The 25,951-nt window shown below is 40.3% G+C and overlaps 1 protein-coding gene across 1 annotated transcript in view; it reads left to right on the top strand.

The window, feature by feature from the left end:
• LOC140211261 (inter-alpha-trypsin inhibitor heavy chain H3-like) overlaps positions 1-25,951 on the top strand; it is a 49,704-nt gene that overhangs the window by 18,265 nt on the left and 5,488 nt on the right. Inside the window, exons 7-13 of the mRNA XM_072280938.1 lie at positions 1,479-1,660; positions 3,440-3,625; positions 4,591-4,730; positions 10,644-10,801; positions 15,805-15,855; positions 17,497-17,514; positions 20,084-20,197. Coding sequence (XP_072137039.1) covers positions 1,479-1,660; positions 3,440-3,625; positions 4,591-4,730; positions 10,644-10,801; positions 15,805-15,855; positions 17,497-17,514; positions 20,084-20,197 — 849 coding nt within the window. The remainder of the gene's footprint in view (positions 1-1,478; positions 1,661-3,439; positions 3,626-4,590; positions 4,731-10,643; positions 10,802-15,804; positions 15,856-17,496; positions 17,515-20,083; positions 20,198-25,951) is intronic.

Genomic DNA, 25,951 nt, shown 5'->3' on the forward strand with positions numbered 1-25,951 from the left:
GAGCCTACGTATTCAATCAACTTGTCTGGATGCTTCAGGCATTTTACAGTGACTAATTATCTACCAACTCACCGGTTTTTGGAGTGAGAGTGGACATCAGAATGCCTCAGTTAGTCCCTGAAAGAACGTGTAAACTCCACACAGACGGTACCAGAGATCTGGATTGAACCAGGGTTGTTGGGGCTGCGAGGCAGCAGTTTCACTAGCTGTACCCATCTGAGCCACTATGTCGAGATCTTGCCTTACCTATTTAATGAGATTTCCAATCTACAGTAGCAAATACATGCCTTATACCTTCATAATTTGCTTTGTTTAGATTTAACAAGCTAGCTTTGGATTGATAAAATCACTTTCACTGTTACAATAAAATTAAGTCACCCCTACCCTTTATCATTAATTGCTGCAATCCTGAAATATCATAATTGAATGAGGGCTACTGATGGATAGTGTTACTTTACCAACGTGCTGGAACTTCTGGACAAGATGGCACCTGCAAGCAATGTTCCTTTGGTCGACATCTTCTGGATAAGTCACAAAACCATTTATTTCACTTCTTTTACATTTGGTTTTCATCTTGAATGTGTATCTACAATTGCTAGAGCCTGCAATTTCCAGTTTGGAGATCAATTGAGTGATCCAGTACTTTGCTGTCTCCAAGAAGATTCCAGGAAGCAAGCTTTGAGGTGAAGAAACTACGAGACAGGACATGAGCTGATGTTTGACTCCATTTCACCTATTAAAGCTTCGATTATTCACCAATTAAAGTGCCGAGGAAGATTGAAACATCAAGGCGGATCTGGAGAGCAAGTGCCGACAGCTGGTGGGATCGCTCTGCTGCTGAAGAGGACGCCAGCGTGGCCTCTTGCTGTGCCTGGGCATTCCTTTCAATAATGTTACCGAGCTTTCTGCGTGTGGCTCTTGGACTGTGGACTATAGACTTTTTTGTGCCTGTGCCTGGTCACTCTCTTTCAATAATGCTGCTGAATGTTACTGAGGTTTCTGCATGTGGCTTTTGGACTGCGGACTATAGACTTTTTTTGGTTTTTATATTCTGTGTTTTTGCCATTCTTTCTCATTCTTCTTTGTGCGGGGAGAGGAGATTTTGGGGTCGATGTTATCACATTTCTTGCAGGGGAGGGGCTTTGGGGGGGTTGATGGCTGTATTGGTGAGTTCGTTGTTTCTCTCTGACTGACTTCCATGGTATTTATTTGTGTTGTGGCTATCTGGAGAAGAAGAATCTCAGAGTTGTGTACTGCAAACATACAATGATAATAAATAAACATTTGAACCTTTTGAACCATTGAAGGGTTAAATATATAGGCAATTTTCTAAATCTTGAAAATATGTTCATGTGATTATTTGATAACTCTAGCTGCTGACATTGCTGAGCTAAATAATTAAGGTATTGCCTGCTTATTGGAAATGGTTAAATGAAGATGAATGTGAAAGAAATTATTTGTGTTTGTTTCTATTGTAGGAGAGTCAAACCCATCAAAAATTCAGCAAAATGTTAAAAGTGCTATAAAGGATAGATATAATGTATATGCCCTTGGCTTTGGTTATGATGTTAAGTTCAGCTTTCTGGAGAAATTGGCTCTGGATAATAATGGCATAGCACGGCGGATTTATGAGGACTCGGATGCTCCCCTGCAGCTCCAGGTGAAGTGAATATTAGATGTTTATAGATATTGGTTCACCTATTGTGGCCCAGATTTTCTTCAGAGCTGTCTCACCTTCGCAGCAAAAAACATATTCCACACTCATGAAAAAACATATTCCAAGCTCATGAACCAGATTTCCAATACATTTCTGGTAAAGTTATAGTGAGGAAGCTTCTTTCTTTCCCAGACTTCTGGAGATAAACATACACAGAAAAGTATTAAATACTGTAATAACTGGTAACTTATAGATTTGAGTCTCTACTAAGAGCAGTCAATGACATTAAGGTTAATTAATCCAATTATATTTCCACCTGAGGTATCGGATATTAAGCTTAATAAAGTGTTTAAAGGAATACTTCCTATGTCTGTTGCTGTGAAAGCAAACCAGATATATTTTGTGACAGTTTGCCCGATTCCACTGATATTCAAAGTACAAGAGGAGAGCGTGAGGCAATTTTACAGAGGATGGGAACAAGGGAATAAGATTGTCTCCTATTTCCCTCTAAGTATAGGGTATTCTTCCTCCTCATCTGCATCTGGGATTCTATATGCCTCCTCCCTTAATCCTCAAGCCAACCAGAGCACTCCAAGTAGAACTGAGAGTTAGGACTGCATCATAAAAACACTCAAATTAAAGTACCTCTTCCTAGAGATGCTGCCTGGCCTGCTGCATTCACCAGCAACTTTGATGTGTGTTGGTTAAATTAAAGTTTAAATGGGGAAACTCCATGTCAATTGGTGGGGAGGGTATGTACAACAGTACTTGTATTACAGTGATAAGAAATCACTTCTAAAATTGGGCAGTGAACCAGTAAACTGTGAGTTTGGTAATTCCCAGTTGGTTGTTTATTTATTGAGATACAGCACAGAATAGGCCGCCCATTCAGAACCCTCCCAGCTTAACCCTAGTTTAATCACGGGACAATTTACAATGACAAATTAATCTACTAACTTGTACGTCTTTGGGCTACGGAGGGAAACCAGGGCACCCAGAGAAATCCCACACATTCCACAGGGAGGATGTACAGATAGACTCTTACTGATGACATTGGAACTGAATTCTGAGTTCAGAAGCACAGTTTAAAGAAGTGAAACCCATAGAAGAGAATGCTGGCCTTGTCTTTGCATGGCCCCTTGCAACAAACTCGAGGCCTGAAGAGATCTTCCCTTCTCTCGTGCTGGGAACCAAGGAGATGGGGAATAGGATTAGAGAAGAGGTGTTAAAAAGGCCAAGGAATGGTGTAAATAGGATTAGAGAAGAGTTGTTAAAAAAGGCCGAGGAATAGTACAGTAGGAATATTCAGGGAGTGACTCAGAACAAGTGGGCGGGCATTGAGTCAAGGTATTCATGATCTGAGGAGAGTGTGGATGGGAGGACAGAGGTCAAGGTCAGAACATTGAGGCTGGAGTTGGATTGAAAAGGCTTTCATTTTTCATTCTATGATGTTGGGAGTGAGACTTTGAGGGATATTTCAGAGCTTGGGGTTTACTTTAATGATGTCATAACAGAAGGGCAGGGAATAATAACGCATTGTAGAATATAGATATTGGATACTGCAGTCCTTTAACTCTCAGTTATATACCATTGCTATGGAAGTAACTTGCTTGAAAGAGTTCAAATCAATTACTAAAATGTTGCAACTCCTCAAGTCAGGAAGAACTAGTTTGAGATGTGGTCTGACCTTTGAGTGTGCATAAGTGGAACCTCCAGATTAACATCTCAATGATTGCATAATTGTGGAGTAAACCAAACTTCTTAAATGTTTCTTTTTCACAGGGATTCTATGAGGAAGTGGCAAATCCCTTGCTTTTAGATATCGAATTGCAATACCCAGAAAATGGCATTTCTGATTTAACTCAGGCCAGTTTCAGACAGCATTTTGATGGGTCAGAAATTGTAGTGGCTGGCAAGATTTCAGACAATAGTTTACAATTACTCACAGCAGAGATCAATGCTAAAACAGTAAGTATTATTGGTTATGCTAATTGATTTATTGACATAATTGAATGATAAAATGCAGTGTTATAGTACTACATGTTAATTAACTCATTATACCTGTGGTGGCTCATTTTTCCACAGCCTCCTCAATTTTTATATATATTTTGCACCCATTTGCTTTTTAATAATTTTCTACTTACAGTTAAAATATGAACGTGATGGATTCTTCAACCAGAATCTTACTGTATCGGCCGTAAGTTTGCCTGGCATCTATCCTTGCCCACATCTCCAAGATGCTGAAAACGATACTGCAGTATTTATCCTATTCTGTGATTAATAAATATAGAAAGCACAGCACAGGTACACATCCTTCAGCCATGATGTTGTGCCAAGCTAATTAAGCAAATGACACCTAATCCTTTCTGCTTGTACCATGGTCCATTTCCCTTCATTCTCTGCATACTCATCTGAAACCCTCTATCGTATCAGGCTCCATTGCCATCACTGACAGTGCACTTTGGGCATCATAAATTCAGGTAGCATATTCCTGACTGGATTATAATCTTTGTCAGGATGCGACAAATTGTTTCACACAGTATTGAAATGGTTGGTGGTATTTTACAAGTAAATGTAGCAACCAATTTGCAGAGATTCAAAATCAATAAGGATAATCATTCTAATGAGCTGCCTTGGTAGCATTGATTAAGGAATAAACATTACCCAAACCAGTTACAAACTTCATAACAGTACAAAGTATGACCCAAATACCCTCTGATGGCATTATGTATTGAACATGTTCTATTGATTATTATATAGGCATAAATATGTTACATGCTTTTTTACTTCACAAGTAATTAAGAACTGTATAACATAACTGCATTATTTTAAAGTGACTTGTAAATTGAGTTCACGCCATGGAACAAAGATAAAAGTTTAATTTACTTTCCTGATCTTTATAAGATTTAGTTTCTTTCCTAATTCTCCAACAGGCCTCTGAAAACCTGACTTTTAAAGCTGGTGTGAACATCTCAGAGGCTGAGAATATTATTCAACAACAGCAATATATTTTTGGTGACTTTACTGAGCGTCTATGGGCTTACCTGACCATACAACAACTCCTAGAGCAGCGGTAATATAACAAGAGTTTTCTTTCTGTAAAAGTGCAATATCAAAACACAATGCAAAACATAAAAATAGGAGCAGGAGTAGGCCATCTGGCCCACCGAGCCTGTTCCGCTATTCAGTAAGATCATGGCTGATCTGACCATGAAATCATCTCCACCTACCTGCCTTTTGCCCATAACCCATAATTCCCCTACTATGTAAAAATCTATCCAACCTTGTCTTAAATATATTTACTGGGGTAGCCTCCACAGCTTCATTGGGCAGAGAATTCCACAGATTCACCACTCTCTAGGAAAAGCACTTCCTCCTCATCTCCAACCTAAATCTACTCTCCTGAATCTTGAGGCTATGACCCCTAGTTCTAGTCTCACCTACCAGTGGAAACAACTTTCCTGCCTCTATTTTATCTATCCCTTTCATTATTTTATATGTTTCTATAAGATCTCCCCTCTTGCTTTTGAATTCCAGCGAGTACAGTCCCGGGCGACTCAATCTCTCCTCATAGACTAACCCCCTCATCTCTGGAATCAACCTGGTGAACCTCCCCTGCACCGCCTCCAAAACCAGTTTATCCTTCCTCAAGTATAGAGACCAGAACTGCACACAGTACTCCAGGTACAGCCTCACCAGTACCCTGTACCATTGCAGCGTAACCTCCCTGCTCATAATTTCAATCCCTCTAGCAACAAAGGCCAACATCCCATTTGCCTTCTTGATAGCCTGCTGCACCTGCAAATCAGCCTTTTGTGATTCATGCACAAGCACTCCCAAGTCCCTCTGCACAACAGCATGCTGCAATTTTTCACCATTTAAATAATAATCCGACCAGCTATTTTTCCTTCCAAGGTGGATGGCCTCACATTTGCCAACATTGTACTCCATATGCCAAACCCTTGTCCACTTAATTAACCTATCTACATCTCTCTGCAGACTTTGCGTATCTTCTGCACAATTTGCTTTTCCACTCAGTTTAGTGTCAACAGCAAACTTAGCTACACTACACTCAGTCCCCTCTTCCAGATTGTTAATGTATGGTCTGCATCCCAGGGTGCTTAAGGAAGTAGCCCAAGAAATAGTGGATGCATTAGTGATAATTTTTCAAAACTCGTTAGATTCTGGACTAGTTCCTGAGGATTGGAGGGTGGCTAATGTAACTCCACTTTTTAAAAAAGGAGGGAGAGAGAAACCGGGGAATTATAGACCGGTTAGCCTAACGTCGGTGGTGGGGAAACGGCTGGAGTCAGTTATCAAAGATGTGATAACAGCACATTTGGAAAGTGGTGAAATGATCGGACAAAGTCAGCATGGATTTGTGAAAGGAAAATCATGTCTGACGAATCTCATAGAATTTTTTGAGGATGTAACTAGTAGAGTGGATAGGGGAGAACCAGTGGATGTGGTATATTTGGATTTTCAGAAGGCTTTTGACAAGGTCCCACACAGGAGATTAGTGTGCAAACTTAAAGCACATGGTATTGGGGGTAAGGTATTGGTGTGGGTGGAGAGTTGGTTAGCAGACAGGAAGCAAAGAGTGGGAATAAACGGGACCTTTTCAGAATGGCAGGTGGTGACTAGTGGGGTACCGCAAGGCTCAGTGCTGGGACCCCAGTTGTTTACAATATATATTAATGACTCGGATGAGGGAATTAAATGCAGCATCTCCAAGTTTGCGGATGACACGAAGCTGGGTGGCAGTGTTAGCTGTGAGGAGGATGCTAAGAGGATGCAGGGTGACTTGGATAGGTTGGGTGAGTGGGCAAATTCATGGCAGATGCAATTTAATGTGGATAAATGTGAAGTTATCCACTTTGGTGGCAAAAATAGGAAAACAGATTATTATCTGAATGGTGGCCGATTAGGAAAAGGGGAGGTGCAACGAGACCTGGGTGTCATTATACACCAGTCATTGAAAGTGGGCATGCAGGTACAGCAGGCGGTGAAAAAGGCGAATGGTATGCTGGCATTTATAGCGAGAGGATTTGAGTACAGGAGCAGGGAGGTACTACTGCAGTTGTACAAGGCCTTGGTGAGACCGCACCTGGAGTATTGTGTGCAGTTTTGGTCCCCTAATCTGAGGAAAGACATCCTTGCCATAGAGGGAGTACAGAGAAGGTTCACCAGATTGATTCCTGGGATGGCAGGACTTTCATATGAAGAAAGAATGGATGAACTGGGCTTGTACTCGTTGGAATTTAGAAGATTGAGGGGGGATCTGATTGAAACGTATAAGATCCTAAAGGGATTGGACAGGCTAGATGCAGGAAGATTGTTCCCGATGTTGGGGAAGTCCAGAACGAGGGGTCACAGTTTGAGGATAGAGGGGAAGCCTTTTCGGACCGAGATTAGGAAAAACTTCTTCACACAGAGAGTGGTGAATCTGTGGAATTCTCTGCCACAGGAAACAGTTGAGGCCAGTTCATTGGCTATATTTAAGAGGGAGTTAGATATGGCCCTTGTGGCTACGGGGGTCAGGGGGTATGGAGGGAAGGCTGGGGCGGTGTTCTGAGTTGGATGATCAGCCATGATCATAATAAATGGCGGTGCAGGCTCGAAGGGCCGAATGGCCTACTCCTGCACCTATTTTCTATGTTTCTATGTTTCTATGTATATTGTGAACAGTTGTGGGCCCAGCATCCTCTCCTGTGACAGGCCACTCACCACTGATTGCCAACCAGAGAAACACTGATGTATCCCAACTCTCTGCTTTCTATAAGCTAACCAATCCTCCATCGATACTAATACATTACCCCCAACTCCATGCATTCTTATCTTATGGATACGTCTTTTATGTGGCACCTTATTGAACACCTTCTGGAAATCTAAGTAGATAACATCCATCTGTTCCCCTCTATCCACTGCCCTTGTTATATCCTCAAAGAACTCCAGTAAGTTTGTCAAACAGGACCTGCTTTTGCTGAATCCATGCTGCATCTGCCTGATGGATCCATTTCTTTCCAGATGCCTCGCTATTTCTTCTTTAATGATAGCTTCAAGCATTTTCACAACTACAGATGTTAAACTAACTGGTCTATAGTTACCTGCCTTTTGCCTACATCCTTTTTTCGAACAGTGGTGTGACATTCGCCATCTTTCAATCCACCAGGATGTGCCCAAAGTTGAGAGAATTTTGGTAAATCATCACCAAAGCCTCTACTATAACTTCTGCCATTTCTTTCAGTACCCTGGGATGTATTTCATCAAGGCCAGGGGATTTGTCTACCTTTAGGCCCACAAGTTTGCTCAGCACTACTTCCTTAGTGATAGCTATTGTATCGAGGTCCTCACCTCCCATCACATCCATATCATCACTCTTTGGCGTGTTAGACGTGTCCTCCACTGTAAAGACTGACACAAAATAGTCATTCAAAACCTCTGCCCTTTCCTCATTACCCAATATCAATTCCCACTTCTTGTCCTCCAAGGGACCTATGCTCACTTTAGCCACCCTTTTCCACTTTATATAATTACAAAAACTCTTACTATCTGTTTTTATATTTTGTGATAGTTTATTTTCATAATCTAGCTTCCCTTTCTCTTTTGCTTGCTTAGTGCTTCTTTGTTGCTTTTTAAAGTTTTCCCAGTCTTCCAGTTTCCCACCACTCTTGGTGACTTTGTATGCACGAGCCTTTTGTTTGATGCCTTTGTTTATTTCTTTAGTTATCCAAGGCTGGCTCTCCCCACCCTTACTGTCCTTGTTTTTAACTGGAATATACTTTTGTTGAGCACCATGAAAAATCTCTTTGTAAGTCTTCCACCGTTCCTCAACTGTCCCACCATATAACTTGTGTTCCCAATCTACCCTATCCTCTCTCATCCTGTTGTAGTCTCCACTATTTAGGCAATATACACTGGTTTTAGATTGAACTATTGCACCCTCCGTTTGTATGAGAAATTCAGTCATACTGTGATCACTCTTTTCAAGGGGATCCCTGACTACAAGATCACTAATTTTACCTGTCTCACTGCACAGGACCAGATCTAAGGTAGCACGTTCCCTTGTAGGTTCAGTAACATGCTGTTCAAGAAAGCTATCACGGATGCATTCTATGAAGGCCTCCTCAAGACTGCCTCAACCAACTTGATTCACCCAATCTATGTGCAAGTTAAAGTCCCCCACGATAACTGGTGTTCCATTCTTACATGCCGCAGATATTTCTCCGTTTATTGCCTGTGCCACTGTAATGTTGTTATCTGGTGGCCGATAGGCAACTCCCACCAGTGATTTTTTTTCCCTTTATTATTGCTAATCTCTACCCAGATGGATTCAACATTCTGCTCCTTAGATCTTACATCATCTTTCACTATCACCCTGATCTCATCCTTAATTAAGTGCACTACCCCACCTCCCTCACCTTCCTGCCTATCCTTCTGTGTTACCTGATATCCTTGGGTATTTAATTCCCAATCCTGTCCACTCTGCAACCACATCTCTGTAATGGCCACTAAATCATACCCCTTTGTACTGATTTGTGCCACAAGATCACTGACCTTGTTACGAATACTATGGGCATTCAGATAAAGTGCCCTTACGCTCATTGTGCTTTTAAAATCGAGTAATCTTTTACTCTTTTGCACTTGACTTTTCTTCACTCCACTCTTACTTTTCTCTTTTTTTATCTTTTGCCTTTACTTTATCTTTATCCACACTTTTCTCTTTTACTTTATCCATACTTCTCTAATCTGTTGAATCCACACCCTACTATTTAGTTTGAATCCCTATCCACAGCCCTCGTTATGTGATTCACTAGGATCCAGGTCCCATCACAGTTCAGGTGGAGCCCGTCCCATTGGTTCAGCTCCCTCCTTCCCCAATACTGGTGCCAATTTCCCGTGAATTCAAACCCACTTCTCCCACACAAATCCCTGAGCCACGCATTTAACTCTTAATCTTCTTGACCCCATGCCCATTTGCACGTGGCTCAGGTAGTAATCCAGAACCTTTTTGGTTCTGCTTTTTAATTTAGTCCCTGGCTGCTGAAATTCCCTCAGCAGAACCTCTTTCCTCGTTCTACCTGTGTCATTGGTACCCACATGGACCACAACAAATGGAGCTTTCCCCTCCCACTGCAAATTTCTCTGTAGGTCAGATAAGATGTCCTGAACCTGGGCACCAAGCAGGCAACACAGTCTTTGAGAAGCTCTTTCCCTGTGACAGAGAACTTCGTCTATTCCCTTGACTATACTATTCACAATTACCTCTACATTTCTCCCCTCTACCCCCCCCCAGCCCCTTGAATGGTGCCAGAGTTAGGTTGCTCATCCTTCCTACAGTCCCCACCCTCATCCACACAGGGAGCAAGAATCTCTGACCGGTTGGACAAGCTCAAGGGCTGAGGCTCGTCCAGCACTTTCTCTTAGATCCCACTACCCACCTCACTCATAGTCACACCCTCTTGTCCCTGACCATAGACTGAATTTGCTGCAGCTAATCTAAAAGGGGGTGTCTACCTCCTGAAACAGAGACTCCAGGTAACTCTCCCCCTCCCTGATGTGCCGCAATGTTTGAAGCTCAGATTCCAGGTCATCAAATTTGAGCCTGAGTTCCTCGAGCAGCCAACGCCTGCTAGAGATGTGGTCACCAGGAATCACTGTGGGGTCCACCAGCTCCCACATCATGCAACTACAGCACATCTCCTGATCCTGCATCATCCTTAATTTAATTGATAATTGATAACTCAATAGCAATTGAAAAATAGATGTTTTGATTAAGTCTCAATGCCCCTTTGTCGATACTCTCAATGAGACTGCCACAAAAATATCTCATAATAATTTTGAAATCATTTTGATTGGCTGTAGACAAAAGACACACAAATAGTTTACATGATTTCAGGAATGGTTATTTACCTGGGAGGGCTTTTATTTATTTCATGGGGTGACAATTGCTACCAAAATAGTTTCTATCAATTGTTGTATTCAGGGTTTCTGCAGCTGGAGAGGAAAAGAACAATCTAACAAGTAGAATTCTGGAACTTTCACTGAAATACAACTTTGTTACTCCACTAACGTCAATGGTTGTAACAAAACCAGAGGAAAACAAGAATGACACCTTTGTGGCTGACAAACCATTGGAAGACGGTAATCTTTGGTTTAAGTTATCTTCATTAGCCCATGATTTTGCAATTGTTTTCCATCTTGACTCTGATCCATATGGAATATCTAAACTTAACTAAAAGACAAGATTTTTGATTAAAACAGAGATAAGATTTATCAATTAAATACCGCTGAGATCCTAAAAGTGGAAATAATTCTTCTGATACAAAACTTACACCCCTCTAAGAGAGTTAAAAATTGAATTTTATAAATAAATAACATCTTAAATCCAGACTCTGGATCTAGTAATCTCTGGATTGCTGCCTGTGCCACGTGCCGGTAAGGGTAAGAATAGAATGATTGGGCAGGTGAATGCGTGGCTGAGGAGCTGGTGCAGGGGGCAGGGGTTCAGATTGATGGATCAGTGGCATCTCCTCTGAGGAAGGTATGACCTGTACAAAAGGGATAGGTTACACCTGAACCCGAGGGGGACCAATATCCTTGCGGGGAAATTTGCTAGAGTTGTTTGGGAGGGTTTATACTAACTTGGAGGAGAATAGGAACAGAATGAGAGGGCTGAGGATGAGGTAGTTGGTTTAAAAATAAAATAATGAGACTTCGAGCAAGGAGATGCTGATGACAGGGCAAAACTGCAGTCAATGGGATGAGTTGCGATGTAAAAGGTGGACAAAATCATAAAGGATAAACACAGGACTAAAGGTGTTGTATCTGAATGTGCACAGTATATGGAATAAGGTAGATGAACTTGCAGCACAGTTGTAGATTGGCAGGTATGATGTTGTAGGCATCACTGAATCACGGCTGAAAGAAAATTATAGCTGGGAGCTTAACGTCCAAGGACAGGCAGGATGGAGAGTGGAGGTGGTGTTACTCTGTTGGTTAAAAATTAAATTGAGTGATTAGAAAGAGGTGACACAGGTGTTGAATCATTGTGGGTAGAGCTAAGGAACTGCAGAGGTAAAAAGACCCTGATGGGAGTTGTATACAGACCCCCAAACAGTAGTAAGGTGTGGTCTACAAATTACAATGGGAGATAGAAAATGCATGCCAAAAGAGTAATGTTACAATACTCGTGGGGGACTTCAATATGTAGGTAGTTTGGGAAAATCAGGTTGGTGCTGGATTCCAGGAGGAGGAACTTTTAGAGTGCCTACCAGATGGCATTTTAGAGTAGCTCATGGTTGAGCCTACTAGAGGATCAGTTATTCTGGATGGGGTGTTGTGCAATGAACCAGAATTTATTAGCGAGCTTGAAGTAAAAGACCCCTTAGGGGCAAGTGACCGAATTCAGCCTGAATTTTGAGAAGAAGCTAAGGTCACATGAATCAGTATTACAATGGAGTGAAGGGAATTACGGAGGCATGAGAGAGGAGTTGGCCAAAATTGATTGGAAAAGAACACAGGCACGGATGATGGCAGAGCAGCATTAGCTGAAATTTCTGCAAACAATTCAGAAGGCATAAGATATATATATATCCCCAAAAAGGAAGAAGTATTCTAAAGGCAAGATGACACAGCCAAGGCTAATAAGAGAAGGTAAAGCCAACATAAAAACCAAAGAGAGAGCGGAAAACAGAACAATAACTAGTGGGAAGTTAGAAAATTGGGAAGGTTTTAAAAAACAACAGAAGGCAACTAAAAAGACATTAAGAGGGAAAAGATTGAATACAAAAGTAAGCTAACCAGTAATATTAAAGAGGATTTCCAAAAGTTTCTTCAGATACCTAGAGTGTAAAAGAGGGTTTTGAGAGTGGATATTGGACCACTGGAAAACAATGCTGAAAAGGTAGTAAGGGGGACAAGGAAATGGCGGATGAATTTAATAAGTAGGTTGTATCATTCTTCACTATGGAAGGCACTAGCAGGATGGTGAAAGTTCCAGAGTGTCAGGAGTCAGAAGTGTGTGAAGTTGCCATTACTAGGAAGAAGATTCATAGGCAACTGAAAGGTTTGAAGGTAGATAAGTCATCTGGACCAGATGGTGTACACCCCAGGGTTCTAAAAGAGGTAGCTAAAGATATTGTGGAGGCATTAGTAATGATCTTTTAAGAGTCACAAGATTCTGGAATGGTTCTGGAAGACTGGAAAATTGCAACTGTCATTCCACTCTTCAAGAAGAAAGAGAAGTAGAAGAAAGGAAATTATAGGCCAGTTAGCCTAACCTCAGTGGTTGAGAAGATGTTGGAATTGATTGTCAAGGATGTGGTTCCAGAGTACTTGGAGGCATATGATAAAATAGACTGTAATCAGCATGGTTTCCCCAAAGGAAAACCTTGCCTGCCAAAACTGTTAGAATTCTTTGAAGAAATGACAAGCAGGATAGACAATGTGTCACACATGAGGCTGTTAAACAAGCTAAGAGCCTATGGTATTACAGGAAAGATTGTAGTATGGATAAAGCAGTGGTCAATTGGCAGGAGACAAAGAGTGGGAATAAAGGGAGCCTTTTCTGGTTGGCTGCTAGTGACTAGTGGTGTTCCACAGTGGTCTGTGTTGGGACCGATTCTTTTTACGTTTTATGTCAATGATTTGGATGATGGAATTGATGGTTTTGTTACAAAGTTTGCAGACAATATGAAGATAGGTAGAGAGGCAGGTAGGTTTGAGAAAGTAGAGAGGCTATGGAAGGATGTAGATAGATTAGGAGACTGAACAAAGAAATAGCATATGGAATACAGTGTTGTGAAGTGTATGGTCATGCACTTTGATAGAAGAAATGAAAGATTTAACTATTTTCTAAATAGAAAATCTGAGGTACTTAGGAGTCCTCGTGCGGGATACCCTGAAGGTTATTTTGCAGGTTAAGTCTATGGTTTGGAAGGCAAATGCAATGTTAGCATACACTTCACGAGGACTAGAGTATAAAAGCAAGGATGTACTTTTGAGGTTTTATAAAGTTTTGGTGAGGCCCCACTTGGAGTATTGTGAGCAGTTTTAAGTCCCTTATCTTAGAAAAGATGTGCTGAAACTGGAGCGAGTCCAAAGGAGGTCCACAAAAATGATTCCAGGATTGAACATCTTATCACATGAGGAGCATTTGATGGCTCTGGGAAGTATTCATTAGAATTCAGATGAGTGAGGGATGATCTAACTGAAACCTATCAAATGATGAAAGGTCTTTCCTAGAGTGGATGTGGAGAGGATGTTTCCTATGGTAGAAAAGTCTAGGATCAGAGGACACAGCTTCAGAATAGAGGGATGTCTTTTTAGAATGGAGATGAGGAGGAATCTCTTTAGCCAGAGAGTGGTGAATCTGTTAAATTCATTGCCACAAGCAGTTGTGAAGTCCCTGTCTTTATATTTAAGGTAGAGTTTGATAGATTCTTGATTGGTTAGGGCATGAAGGAGAAGGCAAGAGATTGGGGCTGAGGGGCCAGATGGCTCAGCCATGGAGAGATTGCAGAACAGACTTGATGGGCCAAATGATCTAATTCTGCTCCTGTATGTTATGGTCTTATGGTCTAAGGCATTAAACAATGTCATTAAATATAGCTCAATCAATTAATTTCATTGAAAGAGGGCATTCGCCTCCATGAAATTATTTCTATGCAGTATTGATTAATTATAGCACTGGCAAGTTACTGATGATCATTTAGCATTTCTAATGGAAGATAAATTTTTTGGTACTATCTTTTCTTCGGAATGATACAATGCATCCAGCAGAGCCTCGGCTTCTCTTTAACAAAGACCTGCCCCTTTGAGAACGCACCATTCTCTCTCAACAGTGCCCTGAAGTGTCAGTCAAAAGAATGTACTCCAGTTGAACATGAATTCACAATTGATAGGAGACAATTTAACGTTTTATTATTTTCTGCATTGTAAAATAACTGCGCCCAATGTTGCTGCTGATCAGAATTGAGGGACATTGGTAAGATATTTTACAACAAAATACCAGGTGACATATAAGCATTATTCATCAGTAGTATCCTGAGGGAAGCAGGCAGAGAGAATAAAGGGACTGTGACAGACAGGAGACTTTTTTCCTCGATAGAATTCCCTCAATTGCTTGTTGTAACTTTGCTAGAAGAACAGCAGCTCTCATTGGAAAGTCAGCTTCATGGTTTTCAAGTTAGGAAGGATTAAAGCTCTATTCTACAGTGCAAAATGGAAGACAGAAATGACCAGTTGATTAAAAGGAGAATGAGGGATATGGTGAAATGTGATTACTCTGACGGCTTAAGTAATTTATTTGCAATGGTGCAATACACAGTTTTTGTTTTAAAGAGGAAAGCTGAAAATTCTTGGTACTGCTGGTATTAACCTTGGTCTGGAATCATGCTTATGGTATCATGCCTCAGAATTCTGGCGGCTCCATGAGAAAAAGAGAAATAAAGTGGCTTCAAGAAGTAGATGGGCATGGAACCAGAAAATCAGAATTAGAAAGAGACAAGATAATGTATTCTACTTCACAAATCCCTCACTTTCAGGGTCCCTGGCAATTGTAATCAATTACATGACCGTAGGGATTCTGTAGATGCATAGTCGGTGTCAATTTACCCATTCTATTTTCAAATAAGTATATATCATGCAATTTATGTTTAAAAAAGTGTAACAAATGCTTCAATCATGTGAACCATTCACTTTGTAATTTATGTTATTTAGTTTGATGTCTGATTGCCTCAGAAAGCCACTTATCTATTAAGTTATCAATCATTAATTCAGGGTTTTTTTTGCCGAAAGAGACATACTACTTTACAACTGTGGCACTTTTGAGGTGGCCTTGAGTCATCACGAACGCAGCACCATTGCAAATAAATTATTTAAACCATCAGAGTAATCACATTTCACCATATCCCTCATTCTCTTTTTAATCAACTGGTCATTTCTGTCTTCCATTTTGCACTGTAGAATAGAGCTTTAATCCTTCCTAACTTGAAAACCATGAAGCTGACTTTATAATGAGGGTTATAAATACATTAACAAATTATTCAATTCTTCAAAACCGTTGCTAACCTTGGCTCCAGCAATATTTTGGCTACATACAAATTACAAGCACGTGTCGTGAAACTTTACATTTTTTTTTCCAGTGAAATCATCCCAACCACAAAGATCATACGCTCCTCCGGCACTTAGAGCGCGTAAGTGTTTCTGAAAGTCATGGAATTTTTTTAACTAGAGGATGGTGAATCTGTGGAATTAATTGCACAAAGCACTATGGAGGCCAAGTCATTGGGTATATTTAAAATGGAGGTTGATAGGTACTTAATCAATAACGGTGTCAAAGGTTATGGGGAGAAGGTGGGAAAATGGGGCTATGAGGGAATATAAATCATGCATGTTCAAATGGTAAAAGAGACTCGATGGTAATGGCCCAATTTTGTGCCTTGTCTTATGGAAAGCTGTGAAATCGTTGTAAGAGAATCTTGGACAAATCAAATATGCGAAGGAAACCTAGGTCATTGCCACCTCAGTCACTGAAGTATAAAGGAGTATATTATATTACCTTATGAGCAGGATAAGGTGTAAGGCTGGGGCTCCCAACTTTTATTATGCCATAGACCCCTACCATTAGGCGAGAGGTCTGTGGACCCCAGGTAGGTTGGGAAGCCCTGGTATACAGGAATCTGCCAGGGAAAGGTGGCATGTGGAGAAAATGAGCAGCATGTCAGAGGGATCAATAAAAGAAGTATTCCACAGGAAGCACATATTCTTTATTCATTCATAGAACTGTTAGTTCAATGGTGGAATTTCAGAAATGTATTTAGTTACATCACTGAAGGAGTTCTCTCTATGCTTAGTCGGTAACTTAAATAAAGTGAACTTGAAAACTTAGTTTGCCAAGTTGAAAAAGTGAAATATTGGGAAGGAAATTATCCCTGCAGTCATACACCATGAAATAATTATTACCGTTTTTCATAAATAAAACAGAGGAAGCATTTTAAGTTTAAAGGAAACCATAACAACTCATTTATTGTCAACCAAACACAGAACATGAAGCAACACACACAAAGTGCTGGAGGAGCTCAGCAGGCCTGGCGATATCTATGGAAAAGAGTAAACAGGCAACGTTTCAGGCAGAGATCCTTCAGCAGGACTGGAGGACCAGGCCTGCTGAGTTCCTTCAGCATTTTGTCTGTTGCTTGGACTTCCTGCATCTGCAGATTTTCTCTCGTTTGTGACAGAACACAAAGTGCAGTAAAAACTTCAAATCATTATGTCATCGCGTCAGACCAGCCTGTTAAGGTGAACCCCAACTCAATGTAGGTGGTTGTGAATTATGCCTATGTTTCCACCAATTACATTATCCTGCATTATCCACGAGTGGAAAATAAAGTTTGTGGCATGTTTGTAAGGGTACTTTAAAAAATAAATACACTTCAAAGTCATACAATATTAAAACTTCAAATTTTAGCTGTAAAGATCAGCAAAAGCACACCAAGAACAGTTTGTTGGTTCTGTTAATTAGTTAACTGGCCAAGAAGGAGTGCATATAAAATAGTAAGATTATTATGAAGCATTATACCTAATCAGGAGTTGTTTCTACAGAGGTGATAAAGTAAAATGGAAATATGATTTTTGTTAGTTGAAGTGCGCTTGCTAGCAGATTTTCTCCCCAATATAGCCACATTAATTATTTTCAGGTAATTGTCATGCCTGGTATATGTCCCTCATTCCAGAAACCCAGAAAATGCAACAGTGAAGTTCAGTGATTAAATGTTTTAATATATTTTAGTTACTTGTTAAAAATTAATTCCTGTATTTTTCTCTATTCTCTACAGCTCCCTCCTACACATATGGTAAGATACAATTTTGGCTTTTTCATAATTCATATCACAAGTTAACACACCGTTTAAATGTGTCAAATTGTATTTGTAAACTGACAAAGAAAAGATTGGGTGATCTTGCTGCATCCTTAGGACGTAAGCATCAAGATTAAATAGGTTCTTCTTTTCCTCCATTTTTGCAGCTGAGAATGACAAAAGACAATAGAAATGTTCTGCACAAGTAGGGGAAAATACTCTGGAAAACTCTGTTCCTAGTCCTTCAGTCCAGGACTCATCAAACTTTGATATCTGACCCAGTCAAGAATTGGTCTTGCTCATACCTGTAGACATACAAAGAATCACTACAATCCACACAGCCTATGGCTAATTATTTTTGGAAAAAGAAAAGCTGCCTAAAATGTTGTCTGTTGCAGCAGACATGTAGATTGAACCCATCTCCAAAATGTGTGGGTTTATAATAATCCCTGCCATCCATCTTTTGAATCATTTAATCAGATTGCCACTAGGTCCATGTGTTTTAAAGTAAATGGACAACAATTCTTCAGCATATCTGCATAGTATTTATTCTTTAAACTAGAAATAACTTATGTAGCTTTCTTTTGACCTTTTTTATCACCTCAAAATTGCTAAATATCATCCAGTCATTAAAACATTTTCTATGACACCCATGACAACATCTTAATTTCCGGACGTCCCTTAGCTACTTTTTAGCTACTTTTGTTCTCCTTGTCCTTCCTCCAGCATTTAGACGCATCTAGGCATATTACAGCCCTCCACAGGATGTATAATTAAATATAGAACTTCAAGGAACTCAAATATAACCTAGTCTCACATATAAACTGAATAATAAATTCTTCAATCAGATGTTGATTCTCTTGATGGCCAAACAAAGATTTAGTAGAAAACCAAAACAAATTTAAGCCAGATAGCCTCTTGAGCAACATGTTTCTTTGAATTTTGTATCGATTACAGCTCAGCAAAACATGCTGGACTGTCTCTGGACTACCACAGTCACATAATCCAGTAGGAGGTTTTCCTATTCTCTTTAAATAATAGTTTAGCCCACAATGCCCCAACCTAAGTCTTGTTAATTTCACCATATCTCTACGACTTAAAAGGTAACAGTCTGAGACCTTTTTACCTAGTGGGTGACTAGAAAAATAATGCCTGCCCCTTAATTCATTTTTCCAATCCTCCTGCCACTTCTTCTCTATACCTTTTTTAATCCTACTTCTCAATTCTGCTCTGCCTAGGGGAACTCTAATTTCTACCTGCTTGCTCTGTAAGGAGGACTTTGCAATGCTATCCACAATTTCATTTCCCTCCACCCCAGCATACTCAGGTATCCTTTTGCCTCTCTCATTTGACTCCTTTGATTTAAATGCCTTTCATGTTTAGAATTTTTTATCTTAATTTCCTTTGATTTACTGCTCCTCGTTCTAGATTTTTTCACACAATCTACTGATCATTGTCACCTGTTTTAAAATGCTTTCAATTAGAACTTATTTGACCTCAGATTGCCCATTGGGTAAATTGTTTCATTAGAGTAGTTCATGTTTTTTTAGGACAGAAAAATACAACATAATTGTGAATATTGTGGTGAAGGAAATGCTAGTCTTTGGCAATGCAATTTTCAAATTTTAAAAAATTAATAAAGGGCTATGCTATTTAACACAAAGTCAAATGTTAACAAATTGTTCAGTAATAAACTTGATGTGAACTAACATTAGGCAATATTGCTCTAGGTCCTTACTGTCCAAAAACAATGTGAACTAAGCCATACAGACCAGAAGATCCTAGATTCATTCCTTAGTATAATAACTAACTTCAGCACTACTGGAGCAGGAATGGAAAATAAACCAAGACTGATTTCCACTTTGTTGGAAAGAGTGTGTTTGCAGAAGTCAAATTGTTGAGGCTATATGCTAAGGCAGCAGTGTGTACTCTGATATCAATTATAGTCTTTAAAAAAGTTGCAGCTACTCAGATTCTCGATTCATGTGTGGAGAGAGGCTGTTTGAATGAGCAAATGGCAACTGTGAATTAATTTCCCTACCAGCACCTTAACGTTCCTGCCCCCACCTGGCTCAATATTGTAAGAGGTGCTCACACAACTAATTCTGATATTGCAAGTACTGTATCAATTACGTCAGCCTGAAACAAACTACTATGGCACTTCAGTTTTCAAAAAATATCTAATTGTTGTCTTCCTTCCAACATTCAATGGATATCCATAATTAAATTCATTGATTACAAAATGAAGAAATTCATGATCAGTAAATTCCATTTTTCATCCACCTTCAAATATTGGAAACTTGTTTCTGGTTACTCAACAGGTGAGTTCTGAATTAGGATCCCATGGCAGATATTACCCCTGTTAAGTAAAGGTCCTGTCTTCCTAAGCACTTCATAGAATTAATAACTGTAACTCAGGAATGATAGCAGCAGGAAATGAGTGACTCTTTCAAAGTTGTTTCACATCTATAAGAATGTGAATTTGAAGTATCATAGAATTAAATCTTGCTTTATGAAAAAATAGCAATGATTTCAATGTTCTAAACCTCTAACAATTTTTTTGAAGTCGACAGTGATCCTCATTTTATCATTTCCGCCAACAACCATAATGATGCTGTATGTTTCAACATTGATGGGAAGCCTGGTTCGGTTCTCAATCTGATCTCAGATCCTTATACAGGTAGGTCTTAACCTATCCCAAGGAAGGGAAACATAACTATGGAATTACAAAGTAACATTTCAAAGTTCAAGGTAATATTTATTATCAGAGTGCTTACGTGTCACCATATACAACCCTGAGATTCTTTTTCTGTGAGCATACTTAGCAAATCTGTAGAACAGTAACTGTAAACAGGATCAATGGACAAAAACTGTGCAAATGCAGATATAAATAACTAGCAATAAATAATGAGCATGAAATAACAAGATTAAAGAGTCCTTAAATGAGTGTAGCTATCCCCTTTTGTTCAAGAACCTGATGGTTGAGGGGGTAGTGACTGTTCTTGAACCTGGTGGTCTGAGTCCTGAGACACCAGTACCTTCTACCTGATGGCAGCAGCGAGAAAAGAGCCTGGCCTGAGTGGTGAGAATCTTTGATGATGGATGCTGCTTTTCTATGGCAACGTTTCATTTAGATGTGCTCAATGGTTGGGAAACTTTTACTCATGATGTACTGGGCCGAATTCACTACCTTTTGTAGGATTTTCCGCTCAAAGGCATTGGTGTTCCCACGCCAGGCCGCAATGCATTCAGTCAGCAAGCGCACTTTCCACCGCACACCTCCTGAAGTCTGCCAAGGTTTCAGCATTCCAAAACGCACCTTGACTTACTAGTGCCTGTAAAATTATATTTTTTGGCAGCTCTACCAAATTTTTGGCTGTTAAAGTAAGAACAAGATTAGAAATGCCGTATATTATAATTGGTATCTGCAGTGAATTGGTACATAAAATTAAGATTGCTGATTTATTAAGGTGCTTTTCCACTTTTCAGCATCGCAGCCGAATCGAGCCAGAATTTGATTATGTGTTTATTTTCCCACAGAGTAGTTGCAATATAAGAGGAGTACATTTGACTTGTTGAATCTATACCGAAATGTACAAGTAAATCAGCTTGTCCCATTCCTCCAAGCCACTCTCTTTACCACTGTAACTTTTATTTTCAGTTACTGTCTATGGTGTTATGTTTCAGAGCCCAGATATTTTGAGCAAATACACTCGGGGCCAATTTATTAGGTACACCTGTATACCTGCTAGTTAAAGTTCAAAGTTCAAAGTAAATCTATTATCGAAGTATGTGTATGTCACCACTTACAACTCTGAGATGTATTTTCTTGTGGCATACTCAATAAATCCAATAACCACAATAGAATCAATGAAAGACCATACCAACAGTTAGACAACCAGTGTGCAAAAAACAACAAACTATGTAAATACTAAAATAAATTTTAAAGAAATAATAATAAATAAATAAACAATAACTATCAAGAACATGAGATGATGAGTTTTTGAAAGTGAGTCCATAGGATGTGGGAACAGTTCAGTGATGGGGCGAGTGAAGCTGAGTGAAGTTACCCCTCTGATTCAAGAGCCTGATGGTTGAGGGTTGATAACTGTTCCTGAACCTGGTAATGTGAGTCCTGAGGCTTCAGTACCTTCTTCCTGATGGCAGCAGAGAGAAGAGAGCTTGTCCTGGATGGTGGGGGTCCCTGATAATGGATGTTGCTTTCCTGTGACAATGCTGAATGGTGGGGAGGGCTTTACTTATGATGGACTGGGCCATATCCCCTACGTCTTGAAGGATTTTTTGTTCAAGGGCAATGGTGTTTCCGTACCAGACTGTGATGCAGCCTGTCAATATACTCTCCACCACACATCTATAGAGCTTTCTCAAAGTTTTATTTGTCATACTGAATCTTCACAAAGTTCCAAGGAAGTAGAGGTGCTGCCATGATTTCTTCATTGTTGTCCTTCGGTGCCAGGTCCAGTAATAATAATTTAAGGTTACTGACCCTCTCCACCTCCGATCCTTCAATGAGGACTGGCTCATGGACCCCTGGTTTCCTCTGCCAGAAACAATAATCAGCTCCTTGGTTTTACTGACATTGAGTGAAAGGTTGTTGTGGCACCACTCAGCCAGATTTTCAATCTCCCTTCCCATATGCTGCTTCATCACTACCTTTGATTGGGTCTACGGCAGTGGTGTCATCAGCAAACTTAAATATGGCACTGGAGCTGTGCTTAGCCAGAGTCATAAGTATAAAGCAAGAAGAGCAGGAAGCTAAGCACGTGGTCTTGTGGTGCACCTGTGCTGATGGAGATTGTGGAAGAGAAGTTTCCAAATTAGGTACAGGAGGTACCTAATAAAATATAATAATAAAATCCTCATGTCTCTTGATTTTTCTGACCTATTACTTTTATTCCATTTCCTCCAATTCTTGATCTCTCCAGTAATGGGTGTGGTTTCTCTTTGCTTGCTGTCTTGACATCCTTATATATTTTAAATCCCCTCACGTCCTCTCTGGCAAGGAGAAAAACCCCAACTTTTCCAATCTTTCCTGAATGAGTTTCTGTGATCTGTTTTGAATTTCAAGCTGTTTCACATCTACTCTAAAACATGGTGCCCAGAACAGGACGCTGAATGCTCCAACTTTGGGTAAACCACTGTGACTAGTTTTAGTCTCTATTTATAAGGCCAGGACCCCATATGTATATTTTCACCCACTCTTTTCAAGGAGTTCTGCCATTTTCAACAAGCTGATCATTTTCACCCCAATCTCTTGTCACATTTATGAATGTCAAATTTGTTCTCAAGTTCAAGTTCAACCACACACACACACACACACATATATACAGCTAAATGAAGCAGCATTCCTGTGAGACCAAGGTGCAAAACACAGTACATACAGTCACACACAGCACAGAACACATACAGTCACATACAGTACATACAGTCACACACAGTACATACAGTCACACACAGCACATACAGTCACACACAGTACATACAGTCACACACAGCACATACAGTCACACACAGCACATACAGTCACACACAACACATACAGTCACACACAGCACATACAGTCACACACAGTACATACAGTCACACACAGCACATACAGTCACACACAGTACATACAGTCACACACAGCACATACAGTCACACACAGTACATACAGTCACACACAGCACATACAGTCACACACAGTACATACAGTCACACACAGCACATACAGTCACACACAGCACATACAGTCACACACAACACATACAGTCACACACAGCACATACAGTCACACACAGTACATACAGTCACACACAGTACATACAGTCACACACAGCACATACAGTCACACACAGTACATACAGTCACACACAGCACATACAGTCACACACAGTACATACAGTCACACACAGCACATACAGTCACACACAGTACATACAGTCACACACAGCACATACAGTCACACACAGTACATACAGTCACACACAGCACATACAGTCACACACAGCACATACAGTCACACACAGTACATACAGTCACACACAGCACATACAGTCACACACAGCACATACAGTCACACACAACACATACAGTCACACACAGCACATACAGTCACACACAGTACATACAGTCACACACAGCACATACAGTCACACACAGCACAGAATACATATAGTTACAATAACACATACAGTCACAAAAAATACAAACTCCCGAACTGTGTGTCATGGCCTGAAGATTGATAATGTTCTAGAGCTAAGTTCTGCAAGAACAAATGGATTGGAATAAGGTGATTACAATGAGTGGATTTCTGCTGACTATTGATCCATTCATATGTTTATGAATTAACTCTCCCTGTCTACTTTCTTAACTCCTCTTTTGTAGAAATCATTTGGACAATTAACTGGTGCCTGTATTACATGCTTCATTATTTCCTGCTCACATTTAATCCCTGGATGTCTGAAGTCACTATCCAGCATGAAGGGACACTTGATGAAGTACTTGCACATTTCCAAAACAAAATCCTGGCATCACGGACGTCAAGGCCAGCTCACTAAGTTATATGCCTTCCTTATTACCCTTACAGATTTTCAAACTGCTCTAGATTTATAAACAAATCAACCCAATTTATAAGAATTTATCAGGAGTTTAGCAACACAGTTATAAGCTTACATAAGACTCTTTAATAGTCACATATGCATTTTCTTCACAAGCATTTCTTATTTTTGTCTTGCTTCTATATAAAAACATGCTTTGGACACACTGAAACTTAAGATAGAAGTTCTATGGTACATTATTCCATTGAGAGAAAATATTGTCTACTTTTCATACGAAAGCAAAAAATACAAGAAATATAATAACAAATCAATTAACATCTAAAAGGAAAGGAGGCAAGACAGTTAGGTGTGTATCCCTAGAACAGACTATCGCCAAGTCATTCAGGCCATTCAGCCCATCAGGTGCATGTTCACCCATGGGCAACCGTGTTTATTAATCCTATCATGAACATGGACCAGAGCCTTCTATGTCCAATTGATTAAAGTGCTGTTCCAGTGTTTAAATGATGTTAGAGTCCCTTATATCAGCATGGACAGAGGATTGGTTAACTACCAGAAAGCAGGGAGTTGGGATACATGGGTGTTACTCTGGTTGGCAATCAGTGGTGAGCGATGGGCCGTAGGGGTCGGTGATGGGCCTGCAACTGTTCACAATATACATTAACGATCTGGAAGAGGGGGTTGAGGGTAGAGTAGCTAAGTTTGCTGATGATACTAAATTGAGTGGAAAAGCAAATTGTGCTGAGGGTATGGAGAGTCTGCAGAGAGATATAGATAGGTTAAGTGAGTGGGCAAGGGTCCGGCAGATGGAGTACAATGTTTGTAAATGTGGGGTCATCCGCTTTGGAAGGAAAAATGAAAGGTCAGATTATTGTTTAAATGGTAAAAGATTGCAGAATGCTGCTGTGCAGAGGGACTTGGGAGTGCTTGTGCATGAATCACAAAAGGTTGGTTTGCAGGTGCAGCAGGCTATCAAGAAGGCAAATGGGATGTTGGCCTTCATTGCTAGAGGGATTGAATTTAAGGGCAGGGTGGTTATGCCGCAACTATACAGGGTACTGGTGAGGCCGCACCTGGAGTACTGTGTGCAGTTCTGGTCTCTATACTTGAGGAAGGATATACCGGCTTTGAAGGCGGTGCAGGGGAGGTTCACCAGGTTGATTCCAGAGATGAGGGGGTTAGACCGTGAGCAGAGAATGAGTCGCCTGGGACTGTACTCACTGGAATTCAGAAGGTTGAGATGAGATCTTATAGAACCATATGAAATTATGAAAGGGATAGATGAGATAGAAGCAGGGAATTTGTTTCCACTGGTAGTTGGGGACACTAGAACTAGGGACATAGCCTCAAGATTTAGGGGAGTAAATTTAGGATGGAGATGAAGAGTAACTCGTTTTCCCAGAGAGTGGTGAATCTGTGGAATTCTTTGCTCAATGAAGCAGTAGAGGCTACCTCAGTAAATATATTTAAGACAAGGTTGGATAGATTTTTGCATAGTAGGGGAATTAAGGGTTATGGGGAAAAGGCAGGTAGGTGGAGATGAGTCCATGGCCAGATCAGCCATGATCTTATTGAGTGGCAGAGCAGGCTCGACGGGCCAGATGGCCGACTCCTGCCCCTATTTCTTATGTTCTTGTGTTCTTGTGTTCTTCCACCACTCTTTCCAGCAGTGCCTTACAGTACTCAGCCCTGATGGAGTGAAAGTGGTCCCCCTCCAGATCCCTCACCTACTGCCCTGCAGGTCTGCCAAGTTTTATTTAGAGATACAGCATGGAACAAGCTCTTCCGGCCCTTCGAGCTGTAAAAGGTTTGCACTAACTGCTACACTACAATGATGCCCCCATGGCAGGTTTATCATTTGTGAGTCACATACA

Source organism: Mobula birostris, chromosome 16, assembly GCF_030028105.1.
Source record: "Mobula birostris isolate sMobBir1 chromosome 16, sMobBir1.hap1, whole genome shotgun sequence".
NCBI classification, from domain to species: domain Eukaryota; kingdom Metazoa; phylum Chordata; class Chondrichthyes; order Myliobatiformes; family Myliobatidae; genus Mobula; species Mobula birostris.